The sequence below is a fragment of the Saccoglossus kowalevskii genome, chromosome 4 (genome assembly GCF_978046115.1).
Source record: "Saccoglossus kowalevskii chromosome 4, keSacKowa6.1, whole genome shotgun sequence".
NCBI classification, from domain to species: domain Eukaryota; kingdom Metazoa; phylum Hemichordata; class Enteropneusta; family Harrimaniidae; genus Saccoglossus; species Saccoglossus kowalevskii.
In genome coordinates this window covers 27,948,507-27,963,906 of record NC_140644.1, presented here as the reverse complement: position 1 = coordinate 27,963,906, position 15,400 = coordinate 27,948,507, and the positions used below count along the sequence as shown (strand labels likewise).

The following is a 15,400-nucleotide window of genomic DNA, read 5'->3' as shown; positions in this document are numbered from 1 at the left end:
CTATGATGTATGGCAATTTAGACTTTTTGATCGAATTTGTATTGGTAATATACTATCTTAATACAGTGAACAATTTTGAATCAAAAATGATATAATATCCTAATTGTGCACAAATAAGAGTTATGGGCATGTAGCATCATATAAGTTCAAATATGGCAAAAAAAAGAATAAATAAATCTATATATCCCAGTTTCAGACTTAGTCCAAGATGTAAAGATGCTTAACGTAGAACCAATCCACAAGACATGTCATCAACAATAGATGTGAACAGTAGGCTGAGGACCCCATACATCAATCATTTATGTGTACCCTTACCGAATCAGAAGAGAGAAAACACATTTTAAACATGTTGAAAATGCGTTTAGAATACATTTAAATCTCAAAATGCCTTTTAAACACATTTGAAATGAGTTTATTTGAACACAATATTTTTTGTAAAAATGCGTTGGGGGGAAAAAAGGTGTTTTAAACATGTTTTTTTCAATCTCTAACGAAATAGCACTCACTGACTATGAGTGGAAGTTTTTCAATGCATTGTAAATGCATTTTTAATACATTTATTTCAATCTTAGTCTGAATCCACCCACAATGGTGAGCTCAATGACAAAGTCCAATTCAAACACACAAAAAAATACATTTGAAATGCATTTATTCCACACTTAAATTTTTACGTTATTCATGATTGCTACTTTTATATTCTGTAACCTCCAGTATGACACAGACATGGTACTTACTGTATGTGCATCAACAATTTAAAAGTGAACTACCCCCCCCCCCCCCGGTAAATCGCATATTCACAAAGAGAGCCTTCAATATTAACTTGCATGTATATATTGACAGTTTATTCAAAATAAAATCTATGAATTTGCATAAACAATGGAATATTAAACATGTTTATATTTGAATGAGTCTTAAGAAAACACATATGCACCAAGTATCAAAGTAATAAGAATTGTAGTTTTCAAGAAGAAGTTGAAAATTTAAAAAGTTGACATGATCAACGACACCGGATAATCACTCGAATGATAAGCTCCGCTCGACAAAGTCAACAGCGGAGCTGAATAGCACAAAATAGGACATGTAGCTTCTACACGTATGAGAAATGGTGAATTTTTGGTTTTGAATTGTTCAAAAAGAATGGATGCTACTTCTATCAGCCATTTAAATCAGATCAGTGAACATATGTATTGAAGCCTCATGTTTGTAAAATCTGAACGTCCAAAATATATATGTACAGGTAGGTACAACTGTAAACAAAATGGCCTTTTCAATGTGTGATATAAATACACATAAATTGAAGATGAAACAAGTGACCTGATAGTGGACAGAACTCATGTTATTGCTGAAGCAGTGTTATTGTCAAATACATTAACCAGACAAGACTAGTACAGGGGTATGCCATAATTCATTTATTCATTACTAGATTTTGGGATTTTAACTAAGTTCTCAACTACTCATTCTTTTTCAATATTGTTTGGTATAAGGCAAATAAACTCGCACTCTCTGTGACCACAGTTTACAGATATACAGCACTGTGTGATGCTGTGAATTGGTATTGCACAAGGAAAGGTGTTCTCTCTAATGACTGGGATTATATGTGGCAGAGTAGCCCCACTTATATCATCATGTACCAGATGTACATCATGCTTTATAGAATACTTATTAATGATAGCTCTATATACTGGGTTCAAACATATACAATTAGAATCGCATAACACTTGGCTTGGGCATTTCAAAATACACTTTGCATAATATTTAACCTGACCATATTCAAGACCATTATCTCCGTCATACTGAATAGTATAGCTATTTCGACGAGTAACTGCTTTATAATCTTGACTGTGAATGATACTACCATGAATTTGGGCTCTTTTAAACTTGAATACTGTATGAATATCCCCAGACCTTATGCTTCTTCTCAAAGCTTGCACCTCAGATCTAGAGGGATTTATTTTCTCCATCCCACCAACACTACAAACACCATTTGAAATTGTTGTTTTAGAAGCAACTATCTTTCTATTTTCAGTGAGTTTTTTGTAGAAATCATAATGAAGTGAATCAGGAGGTAAACAAAATTCTAGTTCTGGTATTTTCTGTTGAATGGAAACTCCTGTGACTATTTGTTGCGGCATGCTTTGAGTCCCATGACAGAGATTTCGCAACTGTCCGTTGTAGTCTTCATAGTAGAAACATGACATGGACCAAAGAGGACCTAAGCATTCAACTCTTTGAGAGAGATGCAACAATAGATGCACATTTGATGTTTCATAGCGTGCTCCATAAAGTGTTGAAATTTTGAAGCAAAAGTGCCTTAATAAACCTGATGCCTTCTTTAGTTGCATTGGTGATATAGATGACTGTAGCAGAATAAAAATAGCTTCAACAAGTAAGCAATAATGTTGGAAATATTCATTTGGCAAAATTTTCCATAGCACAGGGATGGAGTAAAAAAGAAGAAAATTTCTAAATTCAGATGCCTTCCAATGAGAAAGTTCATTAAAAATGTTTCTTGGAGCACGTGTTATTACATGGGGTGGTTTAATTCTAAGAATTTTTGTATCAATCAGCTCAAGTTGATTTCCTACATACCATGGGTTGTCCTTATTTGTTTTGTCAGTCCAAAGGATTAGCAACATTTTTGTTATACCCAAGCAAACACAATGCATATAATCTGCACCCATGCCATTGATCATATCAAACTTAGGGACATGCAAAAACCAGCTAACTCCTTTTACTCCCATCACAGCTGAAGAATTCCCTTGCTGAGATTTAGTGAATGCTTCCATAGCATGCTGCCTTGTTTCCAGCAGAGTTCGCAGCTGGTCATGTCCAGTGGAACTGTTATCAGTGTTGAAGGGATAAGCCAGCATATGGCCCTTTTGGCCTGTTTTAACAGTTGCTCCCTTTGTTAAACAAAATGGGCAACCGAAAAACCCATTGAACTGATTCAGTTCCATGAAAATACATCGCACAGGTGAGTCAAACACTGAGTTGAGGAGAATGCCCTTCACCAAGACTTTCTTCCCTTTAACTGAAACACCAATTCCTGAAAAGAAAAAAAAAACATGGCTTTGAATAGAAAAGCTAGATTACATTTAATTTTGTGATAATGTCAATAATGTCATGATAATGTCGGCTGTATAATGAAATATCATTGAAATAATATAAACAACTGTGGTTTATGTTGCAGCTTCTAACTGAAATTTAAAAAAACCCACAAATATTCAAGAAAATTAATGTCACGTATATCAAATTTTAAACCATGAGGAACGGTTTCGGGAAGAATTATGCAGGGGTTTCACAAATGCATTTAATAGCAGGCCATTATCCTGTAACAAAAGGCCAACAAATAAAATAAAAAGGCTCTAGGCAGTGTGAAGAAGCGCTGCAGCGAGACCTGTGTTGGCAGTGGGGTGGGGGTGGGGGGTTATGGCAGAAAGTACTCTCATGTCCCAAATAAACATACCCTCGGCCAAATCTTCAAAATCTAATAAACATTATTTGTTATAAAAGTGTTGCAATTGTTGATTACCGGTAGTACTCAGTACTGATTATAATAACGTATAAAAAATAAATTTGTTGAATTGTTATGAAATGCAAGTAAAATTCAATTTAGTTTTATCGGAAGTGAATGATTTTAGTCACATGTAAACACTTGATGCAATATGATATCAGCCATATTTTTCATGCACATGGGTCCTGAAACAACTGTTTTTCTTCATCTGATAGGTCAAATCGCTAATTAACCAATCAAAATGCTGGAGGGTGCCGACATGTTCGAATTACCATAGCTCATTTAAATATGTTAATGCAGCTCAGCAACTTTATTGTGAATACAAAACGGAAGAGATTTACCGATGTTTTAGTGAGATCTTTTGGCTTTGATTTCAATGGGAAAACGGCATGATTTTTTTTTTAAGCATGGAATTTTTTAGGGAAAAAATAAACGTTCTGGTACGTTTATTTGAGACATGAAAATAGAGGGCTAATTTGGGCTTGTAGCCGGCCATATGGCCGATGGCTGGCACTTAATGAAACTCGTGATTAAGTCCAAAATATTGGTTTTGATCAAAAGATTTAAGATATTGATGAGGAAACCATACTAAACATCAAAGCACTCAGGCTACTGGTTTTCACGAGAAAGATGAAAATTGTTGATGGCCTCCAAACAGACACCAGATAGCAATGGAAAATGTGTCATCTTCAATGACAGTGGAGCTAAAAAAAATAAAGAGTAACTTACCAGTTGTAAACAACTCTTTAAGGGACACAGCAAATGGTTGCAAAAATGTTTTACATTCTGGTTTCTTAAAACCAAACCAAATACCAGCAAATATCTTGTTACACCTTCGATACCTAAAGATAAATGAAATTCAGACTGTATTCAAGTGTCTTGCAATTATTCATAGAAAAATTATTAATTAATGATAACACACAACTCAAGCCCTGAATACCACACATGTGACCCTATGATTGAAAGAGCTTCACTTCACTCTTCTACTGTAAATGAAATACTGTAAACTATTAAATTTCCACTCCAAGCAATTTTCTTGTTCTGATGATATTATGGCAAAATTTTGTGAATGACAACAGAGAAATTTTCACTGAAATTTGTCTTTTGCAGAATTAAAGCAATTTGAAGTATAAGATATTAAGTAATAACACAAACACAAGAGATATAAACACATTACAGTGAGGGCGAATGACAATTTCTGTATTACATGTATAAGATAAACACATTTTAACAAAAACAAATATATTTGTATATTTAATTTAAAAGCATTGTGAGTTTCTGTTTTGGAGAAGAGATTGAAAATACAAGTTTCAAATCCTGGTTTTGACCAAAAATACCCAAAATAATTTGTTTATACATGTACACCTCGTATAACACCAGTAATAATATTCTAGGATTAGAAAAAACAGCCTACCTCTCAGATGGCGGAAGCTCATTTATTGTATAATATACTGGCCATATGCTGAACTTCGAGGACCGGAATAGAGCAACACCATCAAAGTTCATCTGCAATGACAGATGTAATTCTGTTTTTTTCTGCTCTGCAGTTGAATGGTGAAAAAACCCATCCTCAGTGAAATGTTTCTTATATAGAATTCCATCCATAACATCTTCCACATTGTGCCTATGTCTCTTCTTTCTCTCTCTACAGTAGTTCATTTTATCAAGCATTTTATCTCCTGAAAATTAAAATAAGTCATTGTCAATGACAAGTCCCCAAGCAGTTTTTAGTGACTGTCAAAATTAGGGTCAAATAATTATTTACATTTGTGTGACAGACATGATGCATCAGTTTGAACAAAATATGTTTATGCACGACCAAAGATATGGTCAACAATATCCTGCTTGTAAAATGAATATCAATATTGCACAAACACTGTAGCAGATTCAATGAATCATAATTCAGGAAATTATTACAAACAACTTCAACCTATATGATAACCCTTAAATTTAGAATTTACATGTACTTGCAAAATTTAGATAAAAACAGATTGAGGCAGTAAATAATTTAGTTTTAATTGACCGCAGAAAGTCTGAACTAATAGCAAATTTTCATATTCAGTTTTCAGTAAAATTAATGTCCATACTTTGAGTTGCAACACAATTAACATTTAAAAATGCCCCGTGGTAATTGTATTCACATGAAAAATTAAAGTTGTTGATGAGGTCAAAAATAACAAATAAAGGTACTCACTTCCTAAAATACTCTGTAGTTGACTGAAGAGAGGCAAAATAATGAAGTAGCTGGATGATCCTTTATCCACTGTGTCTTTCAAACATACCAAACAGTGGTCAATAAGCGTCTTCCCTATGTACACCCCACAGTGTGGACAAAAGTAATGGCGTTGTATTGGTGATTTCAAACTCATGAAAAACGTCTGAAATAATTTCAAACTTGTCCGGCATAAGTTGGGTAACAAGCAGTGTAGTTGAATAAGTGTCAAGAGATCTGAAAGGGCTTCACCACTAAGACTGTGACGAATAGCAAATGATATGATTAGGAGCATACTGGCACCTACAGTAACTGGGGAGCCACTGTATAAGGGCATGTTTTCATCTGACTCGGACAGTGACGAAGGTTCGTCGTCTATATCCAATGGAGCGTCATCCAAATAGTTTTCCCAGAGATGCTGTTCTTGGTGTCCCTCTGGGGAAAACAAATCATTCTCGAAATTATCGGCATTTGGCTCTCCAATGTCACTGTCAGTAAGGGTGTTTATTTCCGGGCTAGATTGCTCGTCTGCACGTTCGCTATATATGCAAGAAATGTCAGAATTTCTATCATCCACATTAACGACCGGGAATCCTACACGCTCACTACAAACTCCATTCCCGAAATCAGAAGGACCACTAGCCTGAAAAATGGTGCTTTCGACAGAGTCATTCAAACTGGCGCGAGTATTTACAGTCGTATTCGGCGTTAAGCCGCGGCGGGCAGTGCTCGGCCAAACTCTTGCAGTCAAGCGTGGAAGTGCCACCGATGTATCACTGAGATACGACAAATAACGTCCCCGTTTTCTAGTTGATGGCTGATCGATGTGTTCATCCATGACTACGCGTAAAAACGATAACTAAAGTTTGTAAACCAGTAAGTTTACAAGTTCACAGACTAGTTTCTCAAACGCAAGTGACAAAGTACAGATGCCAAATGGCGGCGTGACGTCATAATTCCTCAGGATGAATCTTTTATCTTTTTAAATTTACTACTGAGTTAATTATGTATGTTCCCTTTTTATCTGATTATTATAAAAACAATTTGAAAGTGTGTACAATTTTGTAAACAAAAAAAAACAAAAAAAAACTCGCCATTCCGGTTCCGCTCAGCCAATCACAGCGAAGAAAACGAAATGACCCCATGTAATGACCTTACTTTCTTTTCCCGCTCTTACAATACGCGGTATTTTCATTCAGTCTATATTGTTAGTCGCTTGCATTTGAATAACAATTCGCTGCATACTTATGTTATGGCTGTTGCAAGAAAAAGACAACCACCAGCACATCTCAGAGATGAAGGTACGTTGCTATGTAGTTACGTTTATGAGAGATCTGCTATTTTTAAAAAGAATTATTGAATGCACTCTGAGTCATGATTCGACCAACTATTGACCAACAGAGGGTTCATTATTTTATCAACCCAATTAATATATTTACTCACGAACGTGCCATATACTTTTTAGAATTTGTGATGTTCTGAGAAAATTAATGGCAGCTTTACGTAAATGCTATAAACAGAAGTATGTTTGTTTGGGGGGTGGGGGTGTCGAACTATTATTTTACCATCTAGTATTTCAAAGGAAATTTAGTTTAACTTTTCAATGTATGTTGCCTTATTTTATCTTTCATTCTTATGCATTTTTAAAACTTTAATTGTCATAATTATAAATTCTTTTCAGATTTTGTCTTAGTTCAGTTCACTCAAGACAACAAATATCTTGTTGTGAAAGAGAGTGGTCTGACAGTAAATGGAGGTGTTACCACAGCAGTGTGGCCCAGTGATAAAAAGCATTATAAATGCTTAGTTCTCGGTAAAAGTGGTGAGTATTCGATAGCCTTTCTTTGTCAGTGCATGTTCTCCCCAGGATTTTGGTCACTGGTTGTTGCTAATTTGCATGGTAATTAACACACAAGTTAAATAATTTATTTATAGTGTTTGTATATTTTTTTTCACTTTTCACAAGCTATATATTGGAAAAACACTGAATGGTATCAGTGAAATGGCATTTATCATGTTTTGTCTATTAGAAGCGCATGAACTAAAATATATGTCTGTGTGTCTATAATGCCAAATACAATTCATATTTTAACATTACTAGAATTAAATTACTTGAATTAGAATGAAAATGACATTTTTCCAGAGATTGTCAGCCTTTTCTTCTAAATCTGTCTCAATTTATAGTAGTTTTTTTTCCTAATGCGTTTTCATTTGGACTTTTCTTTTTCGTCTTTGATAATTTTTTTTCACTAACCACAAATGGTCATTGTTAGGCACATCAAAATAGAACTTCATGACTTGGGTTGTGTTGTGAGACTTGTTCTTGTCACATTGATGCCTTTAAATGATTTTCTCTGATTTGACTAATGAATTTATTTTAAAGATGACAAAGATGATTTGCTACATCGCAAGTCAGTAATTGAGAGAGCCTTGAATGGTGGTAAAAGAAAATCACAACTGATTTCAACCAATGAATCTGACAAAAAGAAGAAGTCGGAGAATGTGATCCAAAGTAAAGATTCTGGGGAAAAAAAACAGAAAACTGTTGTGGATGAAGTAAAGAGAAAAGAAAAAGTGGAAGCTCAAGAAAAGAAAAAGGCAGAGCAGGAACTAAAAAGAAAAGAGAAAGAGGAAACCCTGAAGAAAAAACAAGAAAAAGAAGAGAGAAGGACAATTAATTTAAAAAGTTGTGATGATGCTTTGCAGCAGATGAAACAACAAGGCCTCTTCAGGTAAAGAGACTGTCTTCAATTGTTGTAGAAGCTCAAAAAACATATTTTCCAATTAAGTCTGAACTGCCTCTCTAAACATAATTGTAATACAATCACCAGCTTCCAAAGCACACTTCACGTTTTACAAAAATTATTGCACTGAATCATTGTCTGTACTTGTCTGGCAGCTTTGCTATGTGTGTGTACTTTTCTTTCATATGACTTTAATATTATTCACAAGAGCATATTTTTTTCTGCAGATGGCTTCAACTTTGACACAAAAGTGTAAAGATATTTTGTACATTATTTGCAGTTATGCAGAGTCATCTGTGGATGTTTTTGATGAGAACCCATTAATTACTTCTATGGATGATAATGATACTGATGTTGATGATGATGAACCACACACTTTACAAAACTTTTGTAGTGATGACTTGGTGGAAGAATCATTAAGCCTTTTAACTCCACCAAGAGAAAAACCAGCACACAAATCTCAACATCAAGATGATAGACCAACTCAAGGTGGTAAGGTGCCCCGTGCACATTTTTTAAAACAGGGTACTACTGGTAATGAAACTAATTACTCTGAACTGAGCAGGAAGTACTCAACACTTCTTCAGAGATGTGAATCAATGAAATTGGATAATGACATTCTGAAGAAAGAAAATGCAAACCTTAAAGTTCAGCTTGCAGCTGTTCGAAATGAACGTAAGTTACATTGTTATTTTCATTGTTTACTTCCCTTACAGCAAGTCTCAGAAGTATTGGGGCAGCCAATTTGCAAACTCGCTAGCGAATTGGCTAACTGCTTGGGTTTTGACTAAACATGGCTGCGTCCACTCTGAGCGAGTCTAAGTTGCATTAGGGAACATAGATGCTTTTACATAGCCTGGTAGGAGCATGTCTAGATTCCCCTGAATGATTTACTTTGTTACGAGGCGTGATAATGTAAAAGTAGTAAGCCTGAAAATGGCCTGGTAAGCCTGAAAATGGCCATAGTCAGCTGGCGTAAAGCGATAATATGATAAATGCGATTAATCCGCCGATATTTACTATATGGGGTAGCCATCTTGAACACTGCTTGAAACTAAATAAAGAGACAAGTTGATAAACAATTTCCTACAAATCAGGAAGAAAATGACAAACTTTCACAACTAAATGACCCCGTCAGGGTAACATTAGCCAACTGCTAAAAAAATCGTCATCCCCTGCTGTTATTTAGATTCGCCCAGAGTGGGCGTGACCACAAGACGGCGCCAGTAAGATTCGAAACCCAACTGTTTAGTCAAAACCCAAGCAGTTAGCCAATTCGCTAGCGAGTTTGCAAATTGGCTGCCCCAATACTTCTGAGACTTGCTGTAAGGTTGCTCAATACAGTTTCACAAAAGTATTTGGATTTTTTTTTATATTTATGAATTATTGCTACATGGTCATATGTGAAAAAAATAGGGTGTACATACCTAATTTTTTAGATAAACATACTATTACTTTAGATGGATTATGGAGTTAATACATGGGGAAATTATAATTACGTGATGAAACGATGCATCTGGAACTACATTTGTAAAGATACGTGGGTTTCAGTGATTTGCCCTATGCCAACACATATGGGTGACCCACCCATGTTCAAGACTGCATTGAACAACCTTAAAGACACTCGTGTTGAGGGCACATTTGTGCATTTTCATTTTTTAAATTGAATTCCTGTAAACTGCTCAAATTTCAAAACTATGAATTTTCGTTATTTGATAATATTACTGTAGACGCAATTTTTGGAAAGTCACTGACACAAAACTTCATGATTTTCCTATACACTACATGACAGTATAATGATCACAGGGCTTGAACTTCAGAGGCTACAAAGCAATTGGCACAATGCCCAATGAGTTTGCCTTTGCGCCTAGTGAAAAATAAACATTTTCTCAATATTCTTCCTTTATGTATTTATGTATACAATAGTTTTAATTTATAGATTGTGGTTCCTACATGTGATACATAAGCTATTTACTATGCAAGGGTTGTGGGCACCCGTTTTCATGACAAAAATTGTTTTGGACTGAATTGTAGAACTTTACGATATTTCATAGGGCACAATTGACTTTTTATAGCCATAAAAAACAACAACACAGAAGTGAATTGATAAAGTACTGTTAGCGCCCATGCCTGGTCTAGGGCCCACATCCCATTTTTGCATAATTTTTATATTCGGGGTCGCATTCAGCAAAGCACCTATTCTTTCAAAATGCCACTAATTTAATTTAAAACTTGGTCTTTGATAATTAATGATAAAGATTTTGGCTCTAACATTTTTAATCTAGATAATTTGGGTGGTATATAATTAATATTGTTATAAAAATGTGCATATTTTTTGTGACCATTTCTGTTATTTTATTGTAAAAGTCAATGAAGACGCAACTAATTTTGTATTTTTATTTTCTCTGAAAGACGTGATATCCCCCTCAATCTGTCACATGAATTAAAATTTGTTCTCTTTTCCGAGGGGGTGCTCGGGTATGTGCTCATCCTTAAAAAATCATTATTTTCCGACTTGAGTACGGTACCACTGAAGGCAGGTATACGACTCAATTTTATAGAAGTTCCAGTGATTGAAGTTGCTTTTTGCATTTTGTGCTGAAAATATTTTTTATTTATTTAGAACTGGATGAAGAAGTTATTGAAATGGCATCAACCCCAACTGGTGGGAAAATAAGTAAAGAGGTTGCTCGTTTGTTCAAGGTATGTTCCCCTTTTTAGCTCCGCTGTCGAAAAAGTCATTTCATGTCAAAATCTCAAATTTTCTATTTTTGGTGAATATTTTTGTCATTTTTGGTAAAAAGTGATATTTTCGACTTTTTGTTAAAAATCGCAAGTCCAATTGCTTTGATATTACATGTATAGATACTACATGTAGACCTTTTCTCAGATTTGTTCATTTCGTGATGATATCTTTAATTAGGGGCCCAAGCCTGTAGGGCGTGGCCCCTATTCTTATTGTTCGGTTTTTTCTTCTTTCTTTCTTTAGGGGCCCAAGCCTGAAGGGCGAGGCCCCTATTCTTATTGTCCGGTTTTTTCTTTAGGGGCCCAAGCCCGAAGGGCGAGGCCCCTATTCTTATTGTCCGGTTTTTTAGGGGCCCAAGCCTGAAGGGCGAGGCCCCTATTATTATCGTCCGGTTTTTTAGGGGCCCAAGCCCGAAGGGCGAGGCCCCTATTCTTATTGTCCAGTTTTTTTAGGGGCCCAAGCCCATAGGGCGAGGCCCCTATTCTTATTGTCCGGTTTTTTCTTCTTTCTTTCTTTCTTTCTTTCTTCCGTAACTTTTTTCGTCAAGCCGTTTGGGAAAACTGCTGAACGGAATGATCTGATAATGCTCTATACTGATATTCCCTAATGTGAACTGGTGCAACATGCTTTCAAAATTTCGATTGGTCAATTAGTTTGGCAGCCATATTGAATTGAAATAAAACCGGAAGTGGCTGTTTGACCACTTTCTGAGGGTCTAGGCGTCTAGATTTTTTTATGGTATATAGGACAACTCATGTGTAATAGATATCAGTAATAAAAACTTTAGCGGTCATGTGACTTTTCCCGCCATTTTGTTTTTCCTAAAAACGGCAAAAAACACTAAAAAATCTTCTTCTTCAGAACCACCTAGCAGAATCCTCTCATGTGTTGTATTTAGCTTCTATATATGAATCCCATTTAGGTTTGATAAAATTATTACGATTGGTCACGTGGTTTGGCCACCATTTTGGATTTCTTCTAAACAGGAAGTAGTTTTTTACTATGGCAACACTTGAGGGATTATTTTCAATTTTGCTTCATGGCATCTGTATATCTATCTCTTTCAGAAACCTAAAAAAGATTTCAGATCAGTCACGTGGTTTGGCCGCCATCTTGGATTTTAAGCAAAATTGCCCAAAAGTTTGGGCATTTGTTTCTCAGAGGTGATTCAACCAATCTACCAGATGTTTTTATATTTACCATGCCTGGCCTTAGCTCCATATGAGAAAAATAATATTATTTTGATCAGTCACATGGTTTGGCCGCCATCTTGGATTTTATGAAAACAGATCTTGTGCAATTACATGTGTTGTATTGGTCCGATTTGGCTAAAATTGTATATGTGCATTCTACTCTTGAGATGCATTTTTTCAACCGAATGGCACGTGGCTGGGTTTTGTCACTGGGCGCCTAAGGGGTGGGGGCTTCTAACCTCATTAATATGCATAACTGATATATCTCAAGCACTGTTGGAGTTAGGAAGATGAAACCTGTGTTATTATGACAACATTAAACAATTGATTTCATTAAAATAACAGATTACCATATATGGTCATGTGAACTCATTAATATGCATAACCATTATATCTCAAACACTGTTGTAGTTAGGAAGATGATTCCTGTGTTATCATGACAACAGTGAACAAGAGATTTGATTAAAATAACAGATGACCATATATGGTCATGTGAACTCATTAATATGCATAACCATTATATCTTAAGCACTGTTGCAGTTAGGAAGATGAATCCTGTGTTATTATGACAACAGTGAGCAAGAGATTTGATTAAAATAACAGATGACCATATATGGTCATGTGAACTCATTAATATGCATAGCAGTCATATCTGAAACACTGTCGTAGAGCAGGACATGTAACTAGTGTCATTATGAAGACATTGAATGAAAGATGTAACTGACATTAGAAATGGCTATATATGATTATGTAATCTCATTATTGTGCATAAGAACATGGCTCATTATATATCCTGAAAACCATATTTCGATAACCAAAGCAGGTAAATACATGGTACCAACTTCATTTCGACCTCATGTTACTGATAATAAGAGCTACCTGATTGTCTAACATGTGACCTCATTAATTATGAAACAGAATCTTATCAGCTTGGGCCCCGGTGACGCCGCTTGCGGCTTTAATCTTTCTTTCTTCTTTCCGCCGTAACTTTTTTCGTCAAGCCGTTTGAGAAAACCGCTGAACGGAATGGTCTGATAATGCTCTATACTGATAGTCCCTAATGTGAACTGGTGCAACATGCTTTCAGAATTGAGATTGGTCAATTAGTTTGGCAGCCATATTGGATTGAAATAAAACCGGAAGTGGCTGTTTGACCACTTTCTGAGGGTCTAGGCGTCTAGATTTTTTTATGGTATATAGTACAACTCATGTGTAATAGATATCAGCAATAAAAACTGTAGCGGTCACGTGACTTTCCCCGCCATTTTGTTTTTCCTAAAAACGGCAAAAAAACACTTGAAAATCTTCTTCTTCAGAACCACCTAGCAGAATGCTCTCATATGTTGTATTTAGCTTCTATATATGAATCCCATTTACGTTTGAAAAAATTATTACGATTGGTCACGTGGTTTGGCCACCATTTTGGATTTCTTCTAAACAGGAAGTAGTTTTTTACTCTGGCAACACTTGAGGGATTATTTTCAATTTTGCTTCATGGCATCTGTATATCAAACCCTTTCAGGAACCTAAAAAAGATTTCAGATCAGTCACATGGTTTGGCCGCCATCTTGGATTTTAAGCAAAATTGACCAAAAGTTTGGGCATTTGTTTCTCAGAGGTGATTCAACCAATCTAATAGATGTTTTTATATTTACCATGCCTGGCCTTAGCTCCATATGAGAAAAATAATATTATTTTGATCAGTCACATGGTTTGGCCGCCATCTTGGATTTTATGAAAACAAATCTTGTGCAATTACATGTGTTGTATTGGTCGGATTTGGCTAAAATTGTATATGTGCATTCTACTCTTGAGATGCATTCTTTTAACCGAATGGCACGTGGCTGGGTTTTGTCGCTGGGCGCCTGAGGGGTGGGGCTTCTAACCTCATTAATATGCATAACTGATATATCTCAAGCACTGTTGGAGTTAGGAAGATGAAACCTGTGTTATTATGACAACATTAAACAATTGATTTCATTAAAATAACAGATTACCATATATGGTCATGTGAACTCATTAATATGCATAACCATTATATCTCAAACACTGTTGTAGTAAGGAAGATGATTCCTGTGTTATCATGACAACAGTGAACAAGAGATTTGATTAAAATAACAGATGACCATATATGGTCATGTGAACTCATTAATATGCATAACCATTATATCTTAAACACTGTCGCAGTTAGGAAGATAAATCCTGTGTCATTATAACAACAGTGAACAAGAGATTTGATTAAAATAACAGATAACCATATATGGTCATGTGAACTCATTAATATGCATAGCAGTCATATCTAAAACACTGTCGCAGTTAGGAAGATGAATCCTGTGTTATTATGACAACAGTGAACAAGAGATTTGATTAAAATAACAGATGACCATATATGGTCATGTGAACTCATTAATATGCATAACCATTATATCTTAAACACTGTTGCAGTTAGGAAGATGAATCCTGTGTTATGACAACAGTGAACAAGAGATTTGATTAAAATAACAGATAACCATATATGGTCATGTGAACTCATTAATATGCATAACCATTATATCTTAAACACTGTTGCAGTTAGGAAGATGAATCCTGTGTTATTATGACAACAGTGAACAAGAGATTTGATTAAAAATAACAGATGACCATATATGGTCATGTGAACTCATTAATATGCAAAGCAGTCATATCTAAAACACTGTCGCAGAGCAGGACGTGTAACAAGTGTCATTATGAAGACATTGAATGAAAGATGTAACTGACATTAGAAATGGCTATATATGATTATGTAATCTCATTATTAAGAACATGGCTCATTATATATCCTGAAAACCATATTTCGATAACCAAACCAGGTAAATACATGGTACCAACTTCATTTTGATCTCATGTTACTGATAATTCAAGCTACCTGATTGTCTAACATGTGACCACATTAATTATGAAACAGAATCTTGTCAGCTTGGGCCCCGGTGACGCCGCTTGCGGCTTTAATTA

The 15,400-nt window shown here is 35.4% G+C and overlaps 2 protein-coding genes across 3 annotated transcripts; one reads left to right on the top strand and one right to left on the bottom strand.

The window, feature by feature from the left end:
- Positions 1-815: 815 nt before the first annotated feature.
- LOC146747251 (uncharacterized) lies at positions 816-5,119 on the bottom strand. Of its 2 annotated transcripts, none has more exons than XM_085498599.1 (3): positions 4,929-5,119; positions 4,212-4,356; positions 816-3,020 (listed from the first exon to the last, which is right to left on the bottom strand). In XM_085498599.1, the coding sequence occupies exons 1-3, from the start codon at positions 5,117-5,119 to the stop codon at positions 1,455-1,457; spliced, it is 1,902 nt and encodes a 633-aa protein (XP_085354725.1). In that variant the 3' UTR covers positions 816-1,454. The 2 variants fall into 2 exon arrangements, 1 of the variants encoding a protein (XP_085354725.1); XR_014929201.1 differs by having other exon boundaries at positions 3,017-3,046; positions 4,244-4,356; positions 4,929-4,949.
- Positions 5,120-6,842: 1,723 nt separating this feature from the next.
- On the top strand, positions 6,843-11,191 carry LOC146747250 (uncharacterized). Its single transcript, XM_085498367.1, has 5 exons — positions 6,843-7,027; positions 7,408-7,548; positions 8,110-8,458; positions 8,751-9,145; positions 11,094-11,191. Exons 1-5 carry the CDS (start codon positions 6,862-6,864, stop codon positions 11,189-11,191), a joined length of 1,149 nt encoding a protein of 382 aa, XP_085354493.1. The 5' UTR covers positions 6,843-6,861.
- Positions 11,192-15,400: the final 4,209 nt, after the last annotated feature.